Source organism: Salmo salar, chromosome ssa11 (genome assembly GCF_905237065.1).
Source record: "Salmo salar chromosome ssa11, Ssal_v3.1, whole genome shotgun sequence".
NCBI lineage: Eukaryota > Metazoa > Chordata > Actinopteri > Salmoniformes > Salmonidae > Salmo > Salmo salar.
This window is the reverse complement of record NC_059452.1, coordinates 17,816,810-17,838,145: the sequence shown is the minus strand read 5'-3', so window position 1 is coordinate 17,838,145 and position 21,336 is coordinate 17,816,810. Positions and strand designations below refer to the sequence as shown.

Here is a 21,336-nt window from a genome sequence, read left to right as displayed (position 1 = left end):
GGAGGGATAATCACATTATGGCCATACGTGTCTGACTGGCCCAGCACCAAATAAGGGATGAGAATCATCCAGATGAACATCCATGTGTTAGTGAGTCACCAGGAGGGAACAAACAAGCAGTCTGTCTGCCACAGCTAGAACTACACCTCAGAGAGGAGAGAACTGGACTGATGACAAAAGAGCATTACGCCCAGGGACGATCACACACACACACACGGACACTTGATGAGCAGCTCAAAGAGCCACACTTATGTTGAGAAGGAGGAACCATGCCAGAAATGCAAATCATTTGAAAAAAAAAGCATATTTCTGGCAAAACAAATGCAGTGTGTTTTATTTTGAGTGGTAAACATAATACTTGAAATGGACTTGACTGTAAATGGATAATACATCTCTGGGAAATAAGCAGTGTGTATTGCAGTGTGTAATGTGTTTATATTCTTTACATAGGCTTCAATCAACATCTCACACACACAAACAGGTTTACAATCCCTCCTCCTAGTTGAATGTCGACACATACCTGAGGGGGGAACACAAAACAGCCATTAAAAACAAATGTTTGGAGTCACGCCTCCATTTTGGTGGAGGAAGCCAGGCGAGTTGGAACAGGAGGGGTTAATGGCAGGCGCTAGGCAGCTTGAAAGGGGGGAGGGGACAGAATTGATTGCTCAGGATGTTGACAGCAGTTCTCCAATTTGATAAGCAGCTGTTATTAGATGAAGAGGCTAGTTTGCAATAAAAGCACTTTGTGATTTTCCTTCATTTCTCCAGAGGGGCTTCGAGGGACAGCGCTAGTTCACAACGTGACGTGGTGTGGCTCTGAGGTGTGGTGCTTACAAGGGGAAATACATGGGCAAATCCACTCTACAGCAAAACTGCACAAGCACACTAAAGCAAGTCAACCTGCAGCACATACTGCAAGAGAACATCCTATTAAACTAGGTCATTGTCATGTTGTAGATATCCTCTAAGTTAACACTGAACATGCTTGTGGGACGGGGTGGAGTGCAGGGAAGATCATTTTCTCATTGGTTGGTTTAAACGTGTCTGGCTGGGTGGCTTGCAGTTCTGGTTTCCAGAGTTGCATTATGCTCATATGGAGCTAGGCTAGGGTTAATCAACAAAGGCACGCGTGTCGATGACATATCATAGTCGTATTTAACCGGAGGCAGGCCGGAGCTGCTGCAGCCCCCTAACCCCACCGCGCCGCTGGACCTAGCTGCCACAGTCCCTCCTACAGCTTCATGCTACAGGCCCTGGCTCCGTCCCCGGGGGCCTGGCCAGCGATCGAACAGAGGCCCGATCAATAGCTCTGGATGTGCAAACATGGTGAAGTTCCCAACCCCCTCCGGACACAATCTCACAGCACGGGTCAATACTCATCATCCTCATACTACTGCTATGACCAGGGAAATTGAGATTGGGGAAAACATCATTGCGACGACGACTGGTGTGACTTCAACCAATCACCTTGAGCAAGAGCCTAAAGTTTGGGACTGGGGGATTTCCATTGGAAAAACTCCTGTCCCCTATCTGGCTGAATTAATAATAAAACCCATAATCATCTACAAGCTGGAGCAAAGAGCCACAACCATCCTTTGCAAAAGACACACACACACACACACACATCAAAATCAAACTTCATTAGTCACATGCGCCAAATATAACAGGTGTAGGTAGACCTTACAGTGAAATCCTTACTTACGAGCCCCTAACCAACAATGCAGTAAAAAAATACAAATATGAATAAGAAATAAAAGTAACAAGTAATTAAAGAGCAGCAGTAAAACAACAATAGCGAGACTATATACAGGGGGGTACAGAGTCAATGTGCGGGGGCACCGGTTAGTTGAGGTAGTATGTAGAGTTATGGTGACTATGCATAGATGATAACACAGAGTAGCAATGGTGTAAAAGAGGGGGAGGAGGGGGGCAAAGCAAATAGTCTGAACACCTAATCAAATGGCTACCCAAACAATATCGCTATGGTAACCGCAGGTTGTAAATCATGGCTAGAGAAATGCCATTGTACTCCCAGCTTGACCTAGTCAACAATGGCAGGCAGACTTCACTAAAATACAGCAACAGGTTCACATCCCACTGTAAATCTACACACAGTCATGGGACCTCACAATATTGGGGGAGCAGAGCAGTCACCATCTCACAGCCTTCTCTAGATCACACTCCCCTTACTAATCTTTTCCCTTCAAATTACTAGCTGTCAAACTGAAAGATTGAGGGAAATCTCTAAAACAGACATGGGAAGGCGAGGTAATTGAATCATATTCAAGGTTGTGTCTGGGCTAAGCATACCACAAGACTTCTGAGACAGTTCTGGAACCCAGCCAAACGCTGGAGATAAATGACAAGAAACATGCAAATGTACATCTCCATAAAGTGAACTCTATACACCAGATTTATAGAATTATGCTAAGTCTGGTTCTTTCTATGAGGTCAAAAGACCCTGTGCTAAAATAAACATGCAGTGGTTAAATTTTCCTTATGTTGTGTCTCACATTAACAGTAAATGCCTATAAAATTAAGTTATCAAAATGAAATTACAGCTAGTCAAACAGAATGTTTCCCAGTCTTTCTATAATATAACTTGGTTCCACCATTGTGATTTTTTGTTGTTGTTGAAACTCCAATGACTTGCTTTGTACATTACTCAATTACTGGTTGGGAAGTGAAGCCTTGGATTAAAGCAGATTATGTGTACAGCAAGCACCTTCTGTGTTACTGAACTCATACTGCGTTGTCACTCTCCTTGGTATTCCCTACAGCTGCAAATCCCCTTCCCTATGTTGGACAGTGATACCGCTCTCTCAGCACACTTAAAAAAAAAAAAAACTGGCATTGCAGTGGGCTGCCATCTTTAATCCAAATCAAATAATTGGGCTTTATCCCTATGCGGGACTCATATAATTATTTATAGAGCCTCTTGCTGTGGTGGGGGAGGGGGGGGTGCTGAGTGGATAGGGCTGTAAAGGATCTCATGGTGAGCTGGCCATACGCTATGCTAGCACAAAGGTTCTCAGTAATCACAATTCCATGTGCACAGGGAGTAAATCTCACTGCCAACGCTGGAACATATGGTGGAATTCCTCCACACACACACACACACACACACACGACCGGATTCTCTCTGTTCCCATTTAGAACTACCACAACACATTCAAAAGCTCATACATCACCACATGAAACGCAGCAGGGTTCTGAATCAGATCGGAGCCTGCCTGCCTCTGGATGTCCAGTCATGTTGGAGGGAGATGTATTTCTTTGGGGAGCAGCAGACAGAATGGCGGGGCGCCGGGGACATGGGGCCAAACGTCCAGAGGGGAGAGCATGTCGCTACCTGCCCATCCTGCACTTTGTCTTGCACCTCTAAAGAGAAGAGGCATGTGAAAGGCAGGTAGGCCCCAGGACAGACCACCATCCTCCATTAAAAATCACTCCAATTACAGAGCAAAGAGAGAGACAGAGGACAAACCAGACACTGACTGACCAACTTTTTCACCTTCTCCTACTTGGCTTCTTCAGACCCACATAGTCACTAGAAATACGGGTTTGAAACTCAGAGGACAAAGGCAGCGTCTTAGAGAAAGCCAGGGTGTATCAACATTCTGGATAAACATTTCTACTGCTGGTGACCAGTAAGTCTGGTTCATCAAATAAACAGGCTGCATTTGTTCAGCTCCAACCCTTTCACCAAGACACCACATTCCTCAGGCAGAGAGATCCCCTCCCCCACTGCCTCACTCTCTCTCACCCGCTGCCCCCTTCCCCCGCAAATGCAAAGTTTACAGGCTGGCGTGGCCAGAAGTTCACAATCATTGGTTCAAAGACCCTTTCAGAGCCAGAGTAAACTTACCAAATCCCATCTGTGGTTCAACATGCACCATACCACTTCCACTTTATGAGTGAATGTCTGAGAACCTTGAAACTGGAAATGTGTTGACTTTTCCAAACCTAACTACTGTACGCACAGATTTGCGTGAGACCCCCTTTAATATAATTGGATTTGGAGCTATTACCTTTGTTCTCTGAAGTGTAGTGATCATTTTATATGAAGTGCTCTCAGAGGTGGGGCAGCGCGATAAGAGACGATAGTGCTAAAGCAGATCCAGTGAACAAACAAGTGGGAGCTTTTAAGACTAAAATCATTATACGTAGAATAAAACTACATTTATTTGATGCCATTAAAGTCAAGACTGCTCCGAGCAAACACTGCTCTATTCAAGTCAAAAGAGCCATCAGCCTTTTTTCTTGGGTTAAAAGCTTTGGCTAAAAATATGTTGCATTCTCACATCAATCATCCACCTCACCCCAGTGCTAATGGTAGCTGTAGACATCACATGTCACTGGTTGGCTTTTATAGCCAGTCTCATTACACTGCAGAGCCAAAGGAATTCAATACATTCAGAAATAAACAAAGGCCTTTCTGCTATTAAGCCACATCACATCTAATTACATATGAAATGGGGCCAGGGCCACAAACCCTGCTGTTAAATGAGAAAATTACTTCTTTGTCTGGTGGGGATATAAAAAAAACGGAGTGCCTCATTCAGAGCAGAGGCTTTCCTTCTTAACTCCTAACGTCACATAGCAGCTAGCAAGAAGAATTTTCCCCATTCTGAAGTATCAGATGGCGCAAGTAATTTTCCCAATTCAAACACAGCCCTTTTGCAGAGCAGAACATGGCAAGGTCTAATCGATAGGGACTGATTTCCCTTTTCAGTGGCTGTGGGTATCGGTTTTGTCTCAGCTCGTGTTAAGTGTGCGGGGGTGTTCCACCTCTGACAGTCTGGTCGGCTCCCTAGAGGACCCAGGCTGGTGTTCCACTGTGGCCCGTTGCCGGTGTTGAGTTGAGAGGAGCTGCGGCCCCGCGGCTCCTGCATCGTTCACCCAGGCCTCGGCCTGGCCGCCACGCATCTGGAGCCCATCTCCAGGCCCCAGGGAGGCAGCTGAGGGGAGTCCAGCTACTGCAGCTCTATTGTACATTCTTACAAAGTCACTTCATGTGGCGGGATAATACAGTATGCAAAGGGAAGTGTGTTACATCAAGCTAAAGTCTCACATAATAATTAAAGTTTGATAACAGCCATCCATATGTCAAGTGAAATGTCATACTTTCCTATAGCCTGCGGTATAATATTAGTTACAACACTGAGTAACAGAAGTCACAATGCGGCACGTGGAAACAACATTCTAAAGATTTATTTAGGTCCAATGTGAAGCATTTAACTTGTACATGGCCTTTAGGTTTCATGTTTCAGGTTTTTATTGTCACATGCACAAGTACAGTTAAATGCCTTTCTTGCTCTTTCCCAACAATGCAGTAGTCAATATCAGCAGTACTATACATTTTATGAAAAAGTCAAGTACAACAAAAACACACAAGAAATATAAATAAGACCACGAGAAAATAAGTAAGCTATATACAGGGTCAGTTCCAGTAGCATATTTACAATGTGCAGGGATACTGGAATGATAGAGGTAGATATGTATAGGGGTAAGATGACTAGGCATCAGGATATATTATAAACAGAGTAGCAGCAGCATATTTGGTGATTGTATGCGTGAGATATATATATATATATATAGATATATATATATATATATATAGAGAGAGAGTCAGTATGAATGTGTGTGCGTGTTATGTACACCCTACCCACCGACCCAACAGATCCACATATAATGCAATCTCTATTGCACTCCACATTGGCCTCTCACACATGGACAAGAGGAACACCTATGTGAGAATGCTGTTTAAAGACTACAGCTCAGAATTCAACACCATAGTGCCCTCCAAGCTCATCCCTAAGCTGAGGACCCTGGTACTGAACACCTTCTGCAACTGGATCCTGGACTTCCTGACGGGCCACCCCCAGGTGGTAAGGGTAGGCAACAACACATCCGCCACACTGACCCTCAACACGGGGGCCCCTCAGGGGTGCATGCTCAGTCTCCTCCTGTACTCCCTGTTCAACCACAACTGTGGCATGGACATGGGCCCTCAGATTCTCACATTTCTACAGCGGCACCATTGAGAGCATCTTGACTGGCTGCATCACCGCTTGGTATGGCAACTGCTTGGCATTTAACGGCAAGGCGATAAAGAGAGTAGTGCGTACGGCCAAGTAAATTACTTGGGCCAAGCTCCCCGTCATCCAGGACCTCTGTACCAGGCCGTGTCAGAGGAAAGCCCTACCAATTGTCAAAGAGTCCAGCCATCCAAGTAAGGCTGGCGAAATGGCATAAAAATCTGGTCTCTATTTTTTTCTAAAAGTTATGGGCAATTCACGATATAGATCTTGATTTCGTAAAATGTTCTCGAAATAAGCTTTGATGTAAAATACACTGCATTTCAAAAACAGTCAGCAACAATTGAACGAATTCAGGGGTTGTGAAATTATACATAGCATAGGCTAAATACAAGACTTCCACAATAAGACCAAATAATTATTTATTTACTCAAAATAGTTTAACAAAATATGCATTGAAGGTCCCTAAGAGCACAGTGGCCTCCATCATACTTAAAATGAAAGAAGTTTGGAAACCCCAAGACTCTTCCTAGAGCTGGTCGTCCGGCCAAACTGAGCAATCAGGGGAGAAGGGCCTTGGTCAGGAGGTGACCAAGAACCCGATGGTCACTCTGACAGAGCTCTAAAGTTCCTCTGTGGAGACCAGAGAACCTTCCAGAAGGACAATCATCTCCGCAGCACTCCACCAATTAGGCCTTTATGGTAAAGTGGCCAGACGGAAGCCACTCCTTAGTAAAAGGCATGACAGCCCGCTATGAGTTTGCCAAATGGCACCTAAAGACAATCAGACCATGAGAAACAAGATTCTCTGGTCTGATGAAACCAAGATTGAACTCTGCGGCATAAATGCCAAGCGTCACGTCTGGAGGAAACCTGCCACCATCCCTACGGTGAAGCATGGTGGTGGCAGCATCATGCTGTGGGGACGTTTTTCAGGGACTGGGAGGCTTGTCAGGATCGAGGCAAAGATGAACGGAGCAAAGTACAGAGAGATCCTGGATGAAAACCTGCTCCAGAGCGCTCAGAACCTCAGACTGGGGCGAAGGTTCACCTTCCAACATGACAACAACCCTAAGCACACAGCCAAGACAACGCAGGAGTGGCTTCGGGACAAGTCTCTGAATGTCCTTGAGTGGCACAGCCAGAGCCCGATTGAACATCTCTGGAGAGACCTGAAAATAGCTGCGCAGTGACGCTCCCCATCCAACCTAACAGAGCTTGAGAGGATCTGCAGAGAAGAATGCGAGAAACTCCCCAACTACAGGTGTGCCAAGCTTGTAGCATCATACCCAAGAAGACTCGAGCTGTAATCCAGGGGTGGGCAATTCCAGTCCTCGAGGGCCTGATTGGTGTCACAGTTTTGCTCCAGCTAACACACCTGACTCCAATAATCACCTAATCATGATCTTCAGTTTAGAATGTAATTTGAATAATCAGTTGTATTTGCTAGGGGTGGAGAAAAAGTTTACACCAATCAGGCCCTCGAGGACTGGAGTTGCCCACCCCTGCTGTAATCGCTACCAAAGGTGCTTCTACAAAGTACTAAGTAAAAGGTCTGAATACTTACGTAAATATGACGTGTTCTTTTTATAAATGTGTTAATTTATAAAAAACATTTCGCTTTGTCATTATGCGGTATTATTTGTAGATTGATGAGGGCGGAAAAAAACAATCAATTTTAGAATAAGACAAACTACAAAATGTGGAAAAAGTCAAGGGGTTTGAAAACTTTCCGTAGGCACTGTATACATCTACCAACCTCAATTACCTAGTACCCCTGAAAATCGACTCGGTACTGGTATCCCGTGTTCCACTGTGTATTTATTCCTTGTGTTATTATTTTTCTATTTATTTCTCTCTAGATTCTTGGGAAGGGCTTGTAAGTAAGCATTGGAGTGTGTTGGAGTGTCCGTGTGAATGAGTGTGTAGAGTGTGCATAGAGGGTCAAAGCAGATAGCCGGTGAAACCACTTTGTTAGCTATTTAGCAGTCTTAAGGCTGGAGGATATAGATGCTGTTCAGGAGCCGTTGGTGTCAGACTTGTTGCTTCGGTAGCGCTTGCCGTGAAGAAGCAGAGAACACTATGGCTTGGGTGGCAGGAATCATTTTCCGGGCCTTCCTTTCACATACTCTACTGGGTGGTTCAAAAATAGAGTTCCTGCTAAATAAGGAAATAACTATTTATTTAGCAGTTAAATCATAAGAGTAAACAACCCACTGACATTTACTATATTGATGCTATAAAGTCTGCAGAATGATAAACTGACACTTTCAACATTTGAGTAATACAGTTAAACAAGTTTGACAAAAATGCTCCTGAAATGTTGTACTTTCTTCATATTAAGCAAATAAAAACCAATCGTCCAAACCTAATCTCTCTATCACAATTCATTATTGGTTTTTACCCTTGTAGGATGGCCAACATTAGGGTGACAAAATCAATGTAGGCCGGAGAAAATTCTGGAAAATAGCATTGTGTAAACTAGGCTAGATGCTGTGCGATAATTAAGGCTAACTGTTGTTGAACTTGTCATTTTTCTTCTCGAATCCAGAGGACATGAAAAAATTGAGGTAAGATAGAGATACATTTTGGTATACACATTTCATAATGTGAAATTCCTGTTATTTTTCAGACTTCTCACAAAAACAAGCGCATCTCTAAAATGTCAACGGTGCACTGAGTGTACCGCAACCTTTTCAAAGCCTTTTCCATTTCATTCCATTCGTGTCATGTTGTTTCTCCTCCTTTCCAGACCAGTGCGGTCACAGCTCTCCCTGCGCTGTGAGTCACGATAGTCGCGTCAACCATTCTAGGTTAATGGTTCGTGGAGGATTAAATCACATTTATTTGAGTCAGGCTGGTCTGACTGGATGTCTTTTGTTTGACCAGACGGTGGACCAATCTAGGTTTAATTCAGGTGGGAGAAGAAAACAGCCTCCACAGTCCTCACATTTAGATCCATGCAAATGTCTGATTTCTGAAATCTGCATGGATCCAAAACTTGCTATGGCGCGTTTCTTCAGTTTATGTTCTTATCATCCTACTTCATCAGGTATACCACAGTATCCTCTATTTTATACTGAACATAATCTTTACCATTCAATGCAGTCCCAACTCTTTCTCTTCAAAGGCTTGAGGTTAATAATTAACATTTTTGTACCAACCTTTTGAAATCATTTACCAACACGGCTTTTGAAATTGACTCCAGTTGACATGGTTCATAGTACTATTGAGAATGTGATCGTCTACTAACTAGATCAGCAAAAAAATTAATCACAGGTTGTATTTCCTAATCTATCAAACCCCCATTTCTATATATCACATTTAATATAATCTGAATCTCTAGAGAAAAGGAACTGTTCACCATATTCTGACTGATATGGACATCAGACGAAAGTAGTTTGCTTGATTTCCAAACTAGGAGTAGGGTTGTTTTAGTTGAGAAACGTAAGCTCAGAAAGATGAGCCTCAAGAAAGACCTTTGCAAGTTGAGTTTCACTGCTTCACAACAGCACTGAGACCGCAATATTGAACTCTTTTAGTTTAGAAACAGGGTGAAACACGACTCATGTTGAAAATTCTCAGATTTCCGAATGTGTGAAAACATCAGCTGGCACAGCAAAGCAGACATCGGTTTTGCTGCGAAATATTACGTTTACCACTATAAACGAGTGGCCAATTCTCTCTCTTTCCCTCCTCTGCAAGAGACTGGTGCTGACAAGCGGGGGCGATTACACGGAGGCCTGTATTGTGAAGACTTGGCAGATTAACAACCTGGCCACACGCTTCTGTGCTGTAATGTACTGTACGCTACACAGGAGGTTGGCAGGCAGGTCGTCTGCACATGCCGTTAGAGCAGGGGGTGGGCTGCGGTGAGGTAGGCGGAGAGAAAGGCAGCAGTGAAAGGAAAGCCTCCCTCCTACACACCTCCTGCTCCTCTGCCTGGCTGGGTGCCAGGCTCCAGTCAGCTGCGCTACTGCTGCAGTGTTGTTTACCCAGGGCCTCTGACACAGTGGGTCATTTAGCAACTCAGGGCCCGCCTGCCACTGGCCTGGACCTGAGCCAAACCACCGCCAGGGTTCGGAGACGGCCAAGACTGCCACTAACAATAGCGAAACGCCTTTCACTCCTCACCTCCACGCCAGCACTGTGCTTTCAATAGGGAGCGCAGCCCGGTGTCGACACGCCAGGATTAAACTGAAGACAGACCCGACCCAGACCACCCTCCACTCCGGTCTGTTCTAAAGACAGGCTACGGATACTAAATAATCAGTGGTGTTAGTGAGAATTCACTCACTTTTAGATGGAAATAGAAATGTTAACTTTAATGACGAGGCTCTGCTGTGACATAGGAGCTCTGCTTGGCTCTGCTCCCTGGCTGCAGCTGGTGGAGGGCTTTGTTTCATTCCGCCATTTCCTCTCATCTGTCTGTGCGTAGGGGGCTTCATTAAAGACCAGGTGTTGAGATATGTCAAAGTGGGAAGGATATGGTCGTTGAGGATGAAGAGAGAGGGAGGGAGGGAGAGAGAGAAAGAGAGGGAGGGAGAGAGAGAAAGAGAGGGAGGGAGATGGGGAGCGGGGCTTGCGGTTGCTGCTGACTGATCAGATTACACCAGCCATCAGTAGCTCCCTTTCCATTAAGGGCCGGGGGGGGGGTATAGCCAAACAGGCATGCGCCATTTGCATTTAAAATGTGAGAACCTTTGCCTGGGTAAACTTTGTGCTCAGCATTGCAACCGATAAGAAATTGAGATCAGATTTAAGCAAGCCATACTCTTATTGTCATTATCAAGAACATACATTTCAAACATCACTAAGGCTAGGGCGGCAGGTAGTCTAGTGGTTTGAGCGATGGGCCACTAACTGAAAGGTCGCTAGTTCGAATCCCTGACAAGGTGGAAAATCAGCCGAGGTGCCCGTGAGCAAGGCACTTAACACTAATTGCTCTGGGGTCACTGTTGATCATGGCAGGTTGTGACCCAACTCTCAGAGGGTGACTCAGGGAGAGTTGGGATATGCGAAAAACACATTTCCAATTCACACATGCATATTAATACACACTAGGCTGGGCGATATATCGAATTAATTTGAATGTATGTTTTTACGCAATATTCCAAATACCTGTATCGCAAGAATCTAGGTCATTTTTTTATTTTTATTATGAGCGTTTATGGCCATGTTGTCTTCCCATTTACAAACACATCAAGCTCCTCCCCCTGCCACACACCTTTAACAAAGATGAGATCACTTCTTCCTCTATGACAAGCGGTTTCAACTCGCTATTTGCATTTGAGGTTTGGTCCAATAGAATCACTCATACGGACACCGAAACACATTGAGACAATATTTTACCGTAATAAAGGGGAAGTTACCCTTTTTCATGTCGCAACTCCTCAAATGGTGGTTGTATCAATGAACATTGACTCTGGAAATGTAATGCTCAGTTTGTCACGTGTGGCATTGCGTTACCACGTACCACTAGGAGCATTTTAGCCAAAGACTGTTATACTAGCTGTCTAGTTGCTGTTTTATAAATGTGCAATATGGCAACTTGTTCTCATTCTGAGAAAAAAAAGAAGGTAGGCCACTTGACTTCAACATCTGAACAAAATGCACAGGCTGTTGAAACAGAGACGGACAGAAGGGTGTGTTCATAACTTAAATGAACAATAATTAAATGATTAGTGGGTCTTATGGTTGTGGAAAGCCTAGGTGGAATTTCACAAGCGGTGAATTCAATAGATTATTGCTGACTGTTTGAAATGCAGCGTATTTTACCTTTAAATTGTACAATAAAGCTTATTTAGAGAAAAGAAATGTATTGTAATCGAGATATATAATTAAATCACCCATAAGTTACAAATAATTAAAATTGGGATACACTACATGTATGTGGACCCTTCCAACTAGTGGATTCGGTTATTTCAGCAACACACGGTGACAGGTGTATAAAATCAGGCACACAGCCATGCAATCTCCACAGATTGACATTGGCAGTAGAATGGCCCGTACTGAAGAGCTCAGTGACTTCAACATGGCACCGTCATAGGTTGCCACCTTTCCAGTTGGTCAAATTTCTGCCCTGCTTGACCTGCCCGGGTCAACTGTAAATGCTGTTATTGTGAAGTGGAAACGTCTAGGTGCAACAACGGCTCAGCCGTTATGTGGTAGGCCACAGAAGCTCACAGAACGGGACCACCAAGGGCTGAAGCACGTAGCACTTAAAAATCATCTGTCCTTGGTTGCAGCACTCACTACCGAGTTCCAAACTGCCTCTGGAAGTAACGTCAACACAAGAACTGTTCGTTGGGAGCTTCATGAAATGGGTGTCCGTGTCCAAGCAGCCCCACACAAGCCTTAAATCACCATGTGCAATACAAAGCATCGGCTGAAGTGGTGTAAAGCTCGCCGCCTTCGGACTCTGGAGCAGTTGAAACGCGTTCTCTAGAGTAATGAATCACACTTCCCCATCTGGCAGTCCGACGGTCAAATCTGTGTTTGGCGGATGCTAGAAGAATGCTACCTGCCCCAATGCATAGTGCCAACTGTAATGTTTGGTGGAGGAGGAATAATGTCTGTGGCTGTTTTTAATGGTTTGGGCTAGGTTGGGGAAGGCCCTTTCCTGTTTCAGCATGACAATGCCCCCATGCACAAAGCAAGGTTCACACAGAAATGGTTTGTGAGATCGGTGAGGAAGAACTTGAGTGGCCTGTACAGAGCCCTGACCTCAACCCCATCAAACACCTTTGGGATGAATTGGAACGCGGACTGCGAGCCAGGCCTAATTGCCCAACATCAGTGTCCAACCTCACTAATGCTCATGGCTGAATGGAAGTAAGTCCCTGCAGCAATGTTCAAAAACCTAGTGGAAAGCCTTCCCATATTAATGCACATGATTTTGGAATGAGACGTTAAACAAATAATTTTGGCCATGTGTATGATTTTAAGGTCATATCGCCCCGCACCCTACTTGTACATGTATAAAATAAGACATATATAGCAACACCCACCAAATTATTATTATCACATATGGTGGCAGAAAACACCATCTTTAATAATATTTGGCCTCTTTTTGGTTCATGTGGCCATAGTGCTGGAGCTGCAATCAAGAGCACGGATCTTGAAATTGAACAACTCCTTTCTTCCCTGTAGCCTCAGACAAAAATCACTATGCCAATCCATGGTCGGTAGACTCATCACTGCCAATAAATTGGAGGTTGAGTGGGCCAAGCTCTGGTCAGGTCAGCTGGTGCACATCTTTAGCACAGCATTGTCTGTCTGTCTGTCTGAGAGAGAAGTGGAGAGGAGCCATGAGGGTTCCCCCAGACCAGACTGGCCTCCCCGGGAGGGCTCTCTCCCAACAGCAGGTGTGCCCTTTGAGACGGATAAATAAAATAAGTGTCTTTCCCTGCACCAGCCCAGCAGCCCTCCCCTCACGCTCCTTTTTCTTTTACAGCCCCTGTGACAATGACTGAAATAAATTAAAAGATCACCAATCACGGCCCTGACAGAACAGCACAGATACGCTACCCCCCCCAGCCTCTTGTAGGAGCCACGGTGGGAATGCTCACTGTTTGAAGAGTTAACTCTTTAATTCCGTCTGGAATGTTTCCTTTGGGTGGGGCAGTGCAATGTTGAGACAGACCAATATCCCCCTGACCCCACCCCTCCACCTTCTACAACATCTCCCCCTCCTCCTTCATCTCTCTACCTCTATTTCTAGGTTAGCGGAATATTCCACACTTGACTGTTAGGAGCAGGATACCGCAAGCAAACTCCCACAAAGGAGCCTTCCTATAGCGCCATGGTTAGATCATCTCACGAGATTAGTCAGGCTCAAGTCTCCTTTCTAAATCTCTGTATATCTGACACCTAAAACAGGTTCTGTATTGGTTTCTATACCAAGACAAACTAACACAGTTACATTGAGTACAGACTATTCTCTGATGGAAAGAATGCTATTAGAATGGTGGAGTCGGTGCTAATCGCGTGTTGCCTCCTACACCCAAACCACCCAGCCGGGGCCCTGTGTTAATGAGGCACAACGAAGGCCGACAAAGCACTGAGCCACAAACATAGACAGAAAATCCCACTACAGAAGCAAGGCACCAAGTGAAGCAAACGTACAAACACAGCGCCCGAGTCTGTTTAAAGAGTTAGAAATGCTACATCACTGAAACCCAGGTTATGAAAATAAAGACTCTGGATTAAAATACTAAAGAAAAACATCAACATACATAATTCATTAATGTGAACTGCCTGAAGCATGAAAATAGAAATGTATACAAAGCCAGTTAGTTCAAACACACTGTTAAAGCCACATCTTAAATCAGCCTAACACAAGAGCAACATAAACTATTGATATCCTAATTTAAATAATCATAAACTTATCAAACTGTATTATCAGAAATCCTGGCTCCAGCCACAATCTCACCGGGTAGTTGTCCACCACAAACTAAAAATAAAGCTGGAATCATGGAGGCCCTGAGCAGTCTAATCTGTTTTGAGACAAGCTCTGAAATTAACAGGCCAAATTAGGCAATGTTAACCCCTTAGCGCTCAGCCTATCAATCACATGAATCACATTAGGACACGTCAAGAAAGCCCAGATCATAGGATGCATGTTCGTGATCCGTTTTTATTCTGTTAGTTCCTGTATTCTGAATTGAAAAGAAACTCCAGCACATTGGTGATCTTGATGCTCCACAAAACAGTAATGGATCTTATGTAACCAACAATTCAGTCTCAATAGAACACCAGAAAAAAAAAGTAAAGTTAGTTCCTGTATTGCCAGCTCCACAAGAGACATCCATCTGAGTGGACAGAAGACTGTACACTAACATTCTACAACAGGACTAGGCTATACTTATTCAACCAGTCTTTAAACACAACCATTAGAAAACCTATGTAGAACTAATTAGACACCATTCAGCTGTACAACAAATAGGTGTGGCACAATGGTTCTATAAATAGACGTGAAGAATTATCTAGGCTAGGAAATTCTGTTGTTTGAAAAATGCTTGTGAGAAGAACTCTAGCCTGCGGCAGGTAAGAAAATAAACTAAAAGCCGAATGTGTTCACTGAAATAAACACGGCAAGAATCTGGCTTGTAATAGCTACAGATCCCTAGCAGTAGCCGTCTATAGGAGAAAACAAACAGGATGTTGCTAAACAAAGGAGATGGGAGGGTTCAAACTGAACAAGTATACAACATCATTGAAAAACAGGTAGTAAGTGGCATTGGATAGTGAATACAAACAAGGCAACATTGTGAAGCCTTTAACAAGGTCATACTGATGCCGTACACCTGTACTGTAGACTAGGCAAGGAGGGAGAGAGGCCCCATGATTCCAACCACAGCCTCTATCTCTGAGAACTGAAGCCATGTCACAGTGCAAAGGAACCATCTCACACACATTTCCAGTTGCTTTCCCAGCACTCTGCTGGACAGATGCATCAGGCTGCATTTGATTCACATCTCACTGTCAAAATGCATAGTGGAATACGTCGGCTAAATATGTCATCCTCATTCATCATCCATGAGCCATAAATGAGACCTAACATTCACCCCCTCCTCCCTGCTCTAAAAGCAGCTCCCATAACCTCCATCGATCGCATCGCAGGCAGCTGCAGCTGTGCAGCCAGCTCCCCATTTCCTGACTGATGCGTTGCTGGGGCGACAGCTGAATTATGCAACAGCATGCATTCAACAAACATGTTTTAATGCCTGGCCAGTAACTAGCAGCAGCCAGCTGTAGAAACCAGCAGCGCTTGGAGTTTAATGATGCGATGAGAGAGGGGCTTATACTTCCTCCTGGACCCAGCTTAGCACTCCCTGACTCGGTCATCACTACAATGCAAATGAAGCCCTGGTTACAGTCTCCATTTTGTTGAATAGGTCTCCCTTGACACCAGAAAAAAAAGGAACATCTAAGATGTAAACATGAAGAATCGGCAGATAAACCAGCGAAACCAAAACTACCACAAGTATGCTCAGCTCAACCCCTCCAGTATGGAGCTGCTAGAGAGGGAGTTCACTATCACTGCCCGACACCCAGGGCACGGTCCACAGGCGTGATTATTACTCTACTAATCACTGGGAGATTACCACGAGGAGAGGGATATGAGAGGTCAATTAGTGGGCCTACAGCGGAGCCCAGACTGGGGGGGGGGCAGTGAGAGCGAGAGCGAGCGAGCGAGCGTGCTGCCCAGGCCCAATAACACTCCGGCCAACACTCCACACAATGCTTTTGTCCATCCTCTCGTTTGACAATTATTTACTCTGCTGTTTAGGGCAAGGTCACAACACATGCATCAATGACAGAAAAGACAGAAACTCTCCACCCCCGATCTTTACGCCATGCTCCTTTGACACTCCTTCTGCTGTTGTAGAGCAGTGTTTCCCAACTCCAGTTCCCCCAACGGCACACATGTTTGTTGGGGCCCCAGACAAACTCACCTAATTCAACTCACTGAGGGCCTGATGATTAGCTGACAAGTTGAACCAGGTGTGCTTGTCCAGAGAAACAACAAAAATGTGTGCTGTTGGAGGAACTGGAGGACTGGAGTTGGGAAACACTGTTAGAAGACATTCAGTTGAATGCATTATGTTGTACAACTAACTAGGTATCCCCTTTCCCATTCTTGGCTAATATAACAATTGCATAATATCAAATCAGTGGTAGGTTGTTCTATTTGGTTTTTATAACCTTATTAATTTATATTATAATAGGCTACTTCTAACTTCTAACACTCAGGTTATGGTGTGCCATTGCTTTTGAAAATATTATCAACACTATCAGAGAATGGTATTTGTTGAGGCTTCTCTCCAGCCTCTTGAAGACAATACGATCAAAAAAGTCACCCTTCAGCAGTGCAACCTAAAACTGCCACAAGAGATGAGCCGTCATTAAATACTGCAGAGCTGACATAATGACAGGAAAGACAAAAGAGAGGAAACAAAAAAAGCGCAGACCAATTCTAGTTTGACAATGCCTCTCCAACCCCCCAGGCTCAACCCCCTCTCCTAATAAAAGAACCACGCCACAGATAGCCAGGCCAGGGCTATGCGACACCTCTCCTGCTCTGATCACTGGTGGCTGTCTGACAGCTGGCCTAAACAGAGACATGTCGACCACCTCTAACCTATCGCCACCAATGACGCATTTTTTTTGTTCACAGTCACATAACAATGTGGTCAAACTTCTTTTCATTCAGGTCGTTTCCACTGTGATCTAGTAATGTGGAAGCTAGAAGTCTACTCCACCCTCTATCCTGTCTGTCTGTTCTCTGTGATAACTCTAACCATAGCACTGCTGCCTGCCTCTAATCCAGGGCTCAGTCTGCTGTCATTTATTTACTTCCCATTCCACCATCCCTCCTGTGGAGCTAAATTTGGAAATAGACAGAGTGACAGTCCCAAAGCTATTTCCCCTTTAAATAGACAGTAATGACATCCTTGGAAAATGATAGTGCAGCACACGCAATGCAACAGTCAGTCACAGCAACAGATCTGTTCTGCCTCCTACATCTGTCAACTCCACTGCAACATGGCTTTTTATATCAACCACTGGTGGGCTGTTACACAACACATGCTACTTCCCTAGAGCTGACTCAACCATGAAGGATAGCTTGGCTTCCACTCTGCATTCTGTCGCGCCGTGAGGAAATATTTACCTTCAATGGAAAAAGTACACTTGGCACAGTGCTGAAACCCTTCAGATGGGTAGCACCACTACTGTGCCTTAGGATACCTCTACCTTCTCACCCCGTGTGCTGCATGTCTGCCAGGAGAGCGCAAGAGAGAAATCACTGAGCGCGAGAGAGAGAGCGCAGAGTGAGTGAGAGCGACACACGTGCCTGGCCCTCTGCCAGTGCACACTTCTAGGATTTTTGGCCACAAAAGCCAAAGAGCGGCTCAGCCCTCCCCAGTGATTGTAAGTGTCTCACAAAGATACTGGCTGAGAGGTCTGTGTCGAAGCTAAGATTAACCCACCCGCTCACAGCAGGAGAGGGCAGAAACAAATCAGACAAAACACAACAGGAGACTGAAAAATAGTGAAAGGCTTTCCCACTATATGACGCTTACTTACCAAGGGGGACATTTGTGTTTTCATTATACAGCTTTGTGTTGACTCACTGTGTTTGGGGAAGAGATAGCACAACTTTGATACCAGATTAGCTGCCGAGGAGAAATATTCAGAGAAATGTGGCAATCTTTCTTCATGTGGACAAGTCTATTCTTTAATGTCAAGGGCAGACATAAAATTCAGTTGGGGATTGGATTTTGAGAATATAGCTAAGAAAGGAGAACTGACATACATTAATAAGGAGAGTAGATTGGCGGTAAGCCAAGGTGGCCTTACCTGTTTGAACTGATCCTCAAAGCTATTCCAGTCAGCCTGCCCGTTGGGGGAGGTGGCAGAATGGGGCCCTGCAGGAGAGCGGCTCTCGTCAGGCTCCTGCTTCACCCTGACAGGTGGCAATGGCACCTGCTGGGGGCCCGAGGTAGAGTAACTGCCAAATGGATGCGCTGGGAGGCGGGAGGCACCCTGTTGTAGAGCCAGTGTCTGCTTGCGGAGGTACTCAAGACCACTAGCCCCTCCCTCTTCCTCCTCGCTCCCCTCGTCTCCATCCATCATCTCCTCATCATCCCCTGAATCCCGGCCTCTGTCCTCCTCATCCTCCCTCTCTGAGTCCACACTGCTCTGGTTGGAGACCCGGGACAGTGGGCCTCCTCTGGGTATCCCAGAACCTCCACCTCCAACCAGTGCCTTGCCCATGAAGCCAGCTCCAGAGGCCCGGGCCGCGGCCAGGATGGCCTGCTGCGCTGCTACCTGCTGGGCGTACATGATGTGGGCCTCGCGGAGCCGCCTCTCTTTGCACTCCATCTCCAGCCTGGCCTGCTGCTGGCGCTGCAGCTGCTCCATGACAGCCTCCAGCTTCATTCCTCCTGCTGTGCCTCCCTGAGGATAGACACCCCCCAGACCACTCTCCTGTGACATGCTGGGCTGGGAGAGGAAGTGAGAAAGACATCAATAGCCAACCATAAACCAACAACTCAAATTACCACTGGATGTCTGGCTTTACAGGTTCTAATAAAAACATGCATTACACAAAGTGGACTATTTAGACATAAAAAACAGGGAAGTCCCATCTGTCAGGATTTGAGTGAAGTCACCACCAGACTTAGTACAGTAGGCTACAACAAACCATCCACTTCATGAGGATAACATGGGTAAGTTTCAACATGAGCACAATAGATGAGGGAAAGGCTAATTGACATTGGGGAAAGGGGAGAAGACAGGCAAAATACCGTTAAACAAACAGAGAAAAAAAAGTACAAAACAAATGTAATGCATGGAAAGGATTGTATGGTATGCAATATCTGGTGCTACACGTTTAAAAGTACAGTAGTAAAATGCAGGACATATTTATACGTAGGTGTAGTATAGGCAAATTATACAATGTTCAGCACAGCTGCACATAATACAGAAGTTACAGGACCACGTTTTGTCCTGTAGACATATCTACAGCATATTGCATTTATGCTTCTTATTTTAAAAAATTAATTCGAGTTAACGCACAACACTCAATTGAAATAGATATGCACCACTTTAAGAATGAGCTAAAACAATGTAAACCATTCGATTTTGACAGAAACATCTGTAACAATAACAACTTTGAAACAATGGTGAACCATGTAGCCTCGTACAGTTGTTTCTTATCATCAAAAGGTGTCCATTTAGCTTAAATCCGAAACAATAAATCAACCCAGATGTATCCTACATTCAAAATTAGATGACTGATAAAATTATATTCGAACTTTATCCAAAACACAGGCATACAGCCTCTTCTCTTCTATTCGTGCAGTCAGTCAAAATTAGCTTTCCGGATGTATATGGCGAGGTTCCAGAAAACGTACATGAGTAAACAGCGTATAGTATCGTAGCTGGCTAGTTTGTAGGCTACGCACATATATATATATATATATACTTTCCCCCCTATCATATTAGGGGCGCAGATTACAGTGCATAATAATATGCATGCATTTGATCTATTTTATTGAGTTACGCATTATACATTATTTGCAGTCGGATTTACCACTGTAATTAAAACATGAAATTGGCAATGACGTACGCTGAACTATCAAAACCAAATATTAATAAGGATTTCAATTTTTAAAAAGCGTTACTTTTGATAGTCTCGTGCTTTTAGCCTATATTGTTCTGCAAATAAATGTTCGCTACCTCGCTCCTATAGGCTATGACACAGCCGAGACCTAGCCAGGGCACAGCGCCAAACAGGGGGAAACAACTCACCATTTGTGCCTTGCTGCTACCGGAATTGTCCACCATCCCTCCTTCCTAGGTTATCCTTTTCCCTCTTCGCTGGCACGGTTTCTATCACTTGTAAACACTGAGAAATTGTGCATGCACGGGGGGGGGGGGGTAAATTTGTCCACCAGCTGATAGGCAGAATGTTGGCTGTGTAACTCTCAATTGTATCTTTCTCCACTTCTTTTTTTAATTTAGAGAAAGACGAACATGAAATATGACCCGATCTCATATCTCGAAAAACTAGCGGTTGAGGTAACTCCCTTGACTCGATTTTCCTTCACTTGAATTACATCCCCCCCGTCTAGGCGTACAACATCATTAGGGCCCGCCCAGTGACAGCAACAAGTTCCAGAGTTCCAGCGCTACATTGGCTGAATAGTTACTATGGGTATGCAAATCTCATGAGAATGGCAATTTTATGAGAATGGCAACATTGTCAGTCCATGCAAACTAGAGCCTATTAAATAGTACATAATAGACCGCGTGTGGCCGTTATGCTGACAGGCGGTTTCCATCAATACCATTCCATTTAACATGTGGATAACTTGCCTGTTGAATAATTGGCCGGCCCTACATTTTTGGCAAACATTGATAATGCAAAGGTAAAATGACATAACTATTGAGGTACAGTACTAATGCAATTTATAATCCCAGATAAAAACTACTCTGCTGAGCGGTGAACTATAAAATTACCTACAAAGACACATTTATACAGTGATGCATGTACGTAACGCAAGTAATGACAGCCTGTTAGCTACTTCCCTCGCCATTAAATAATATTGTGACAACTCAATACTGCCCCCAAATGGATGTGAATGGAAATGCTCTGGTCTGGTATTATGGCCCCACTGTCTGTGTGGTCTCTACGTTCAGTTAACGATCTATTTATTCCACATGTGTCCAACTCATTCCACGGAGCGCGGAATGGCTGTGGGTTTTCGCTCCTCCCTTG

General features: G+C 44.6%; 1 protein-coding gene across 4 annotated transcripts in view; it reads right to left on the bottom strand.

Moving 5' to 3' along the window:
- The window catches only part of LOC106562117 (AT-rich interactive domain-containing protein 3B), a 61,555-nt gene extending 40,722 nt beyond the window's left edge, over nt 1-20,833 (bottom strand). The window contains exons 1-2 of one of the 4 annotated variants that reach the window (XM_014126721.2): nt 20,367-20,833; nt 18,411-19,055 (exon numbers count right to left, since the gene is read on the bottom strand). In XM_014126721.2, the coding sequence (XP_013982196.2) occupies nt 18,411-19,055; nt 20,367-20,402 (681 nt within the window). In that variant the 5' untranslated portion in view covers nt 20,403-20,833. Of the gene's footprint in view, nt 1-18,410; nt 19,056-19,759; nt 19,947-20,366 lie in introns of those variants that run through there. The other 3 variants (XM_014126720.2, XM_014126722.2, XM_014126723.2) reach the window with 3 other exon arrangements.
- Nucleotides 20,834-21,336: the final 503 nt, after the last annotated feature.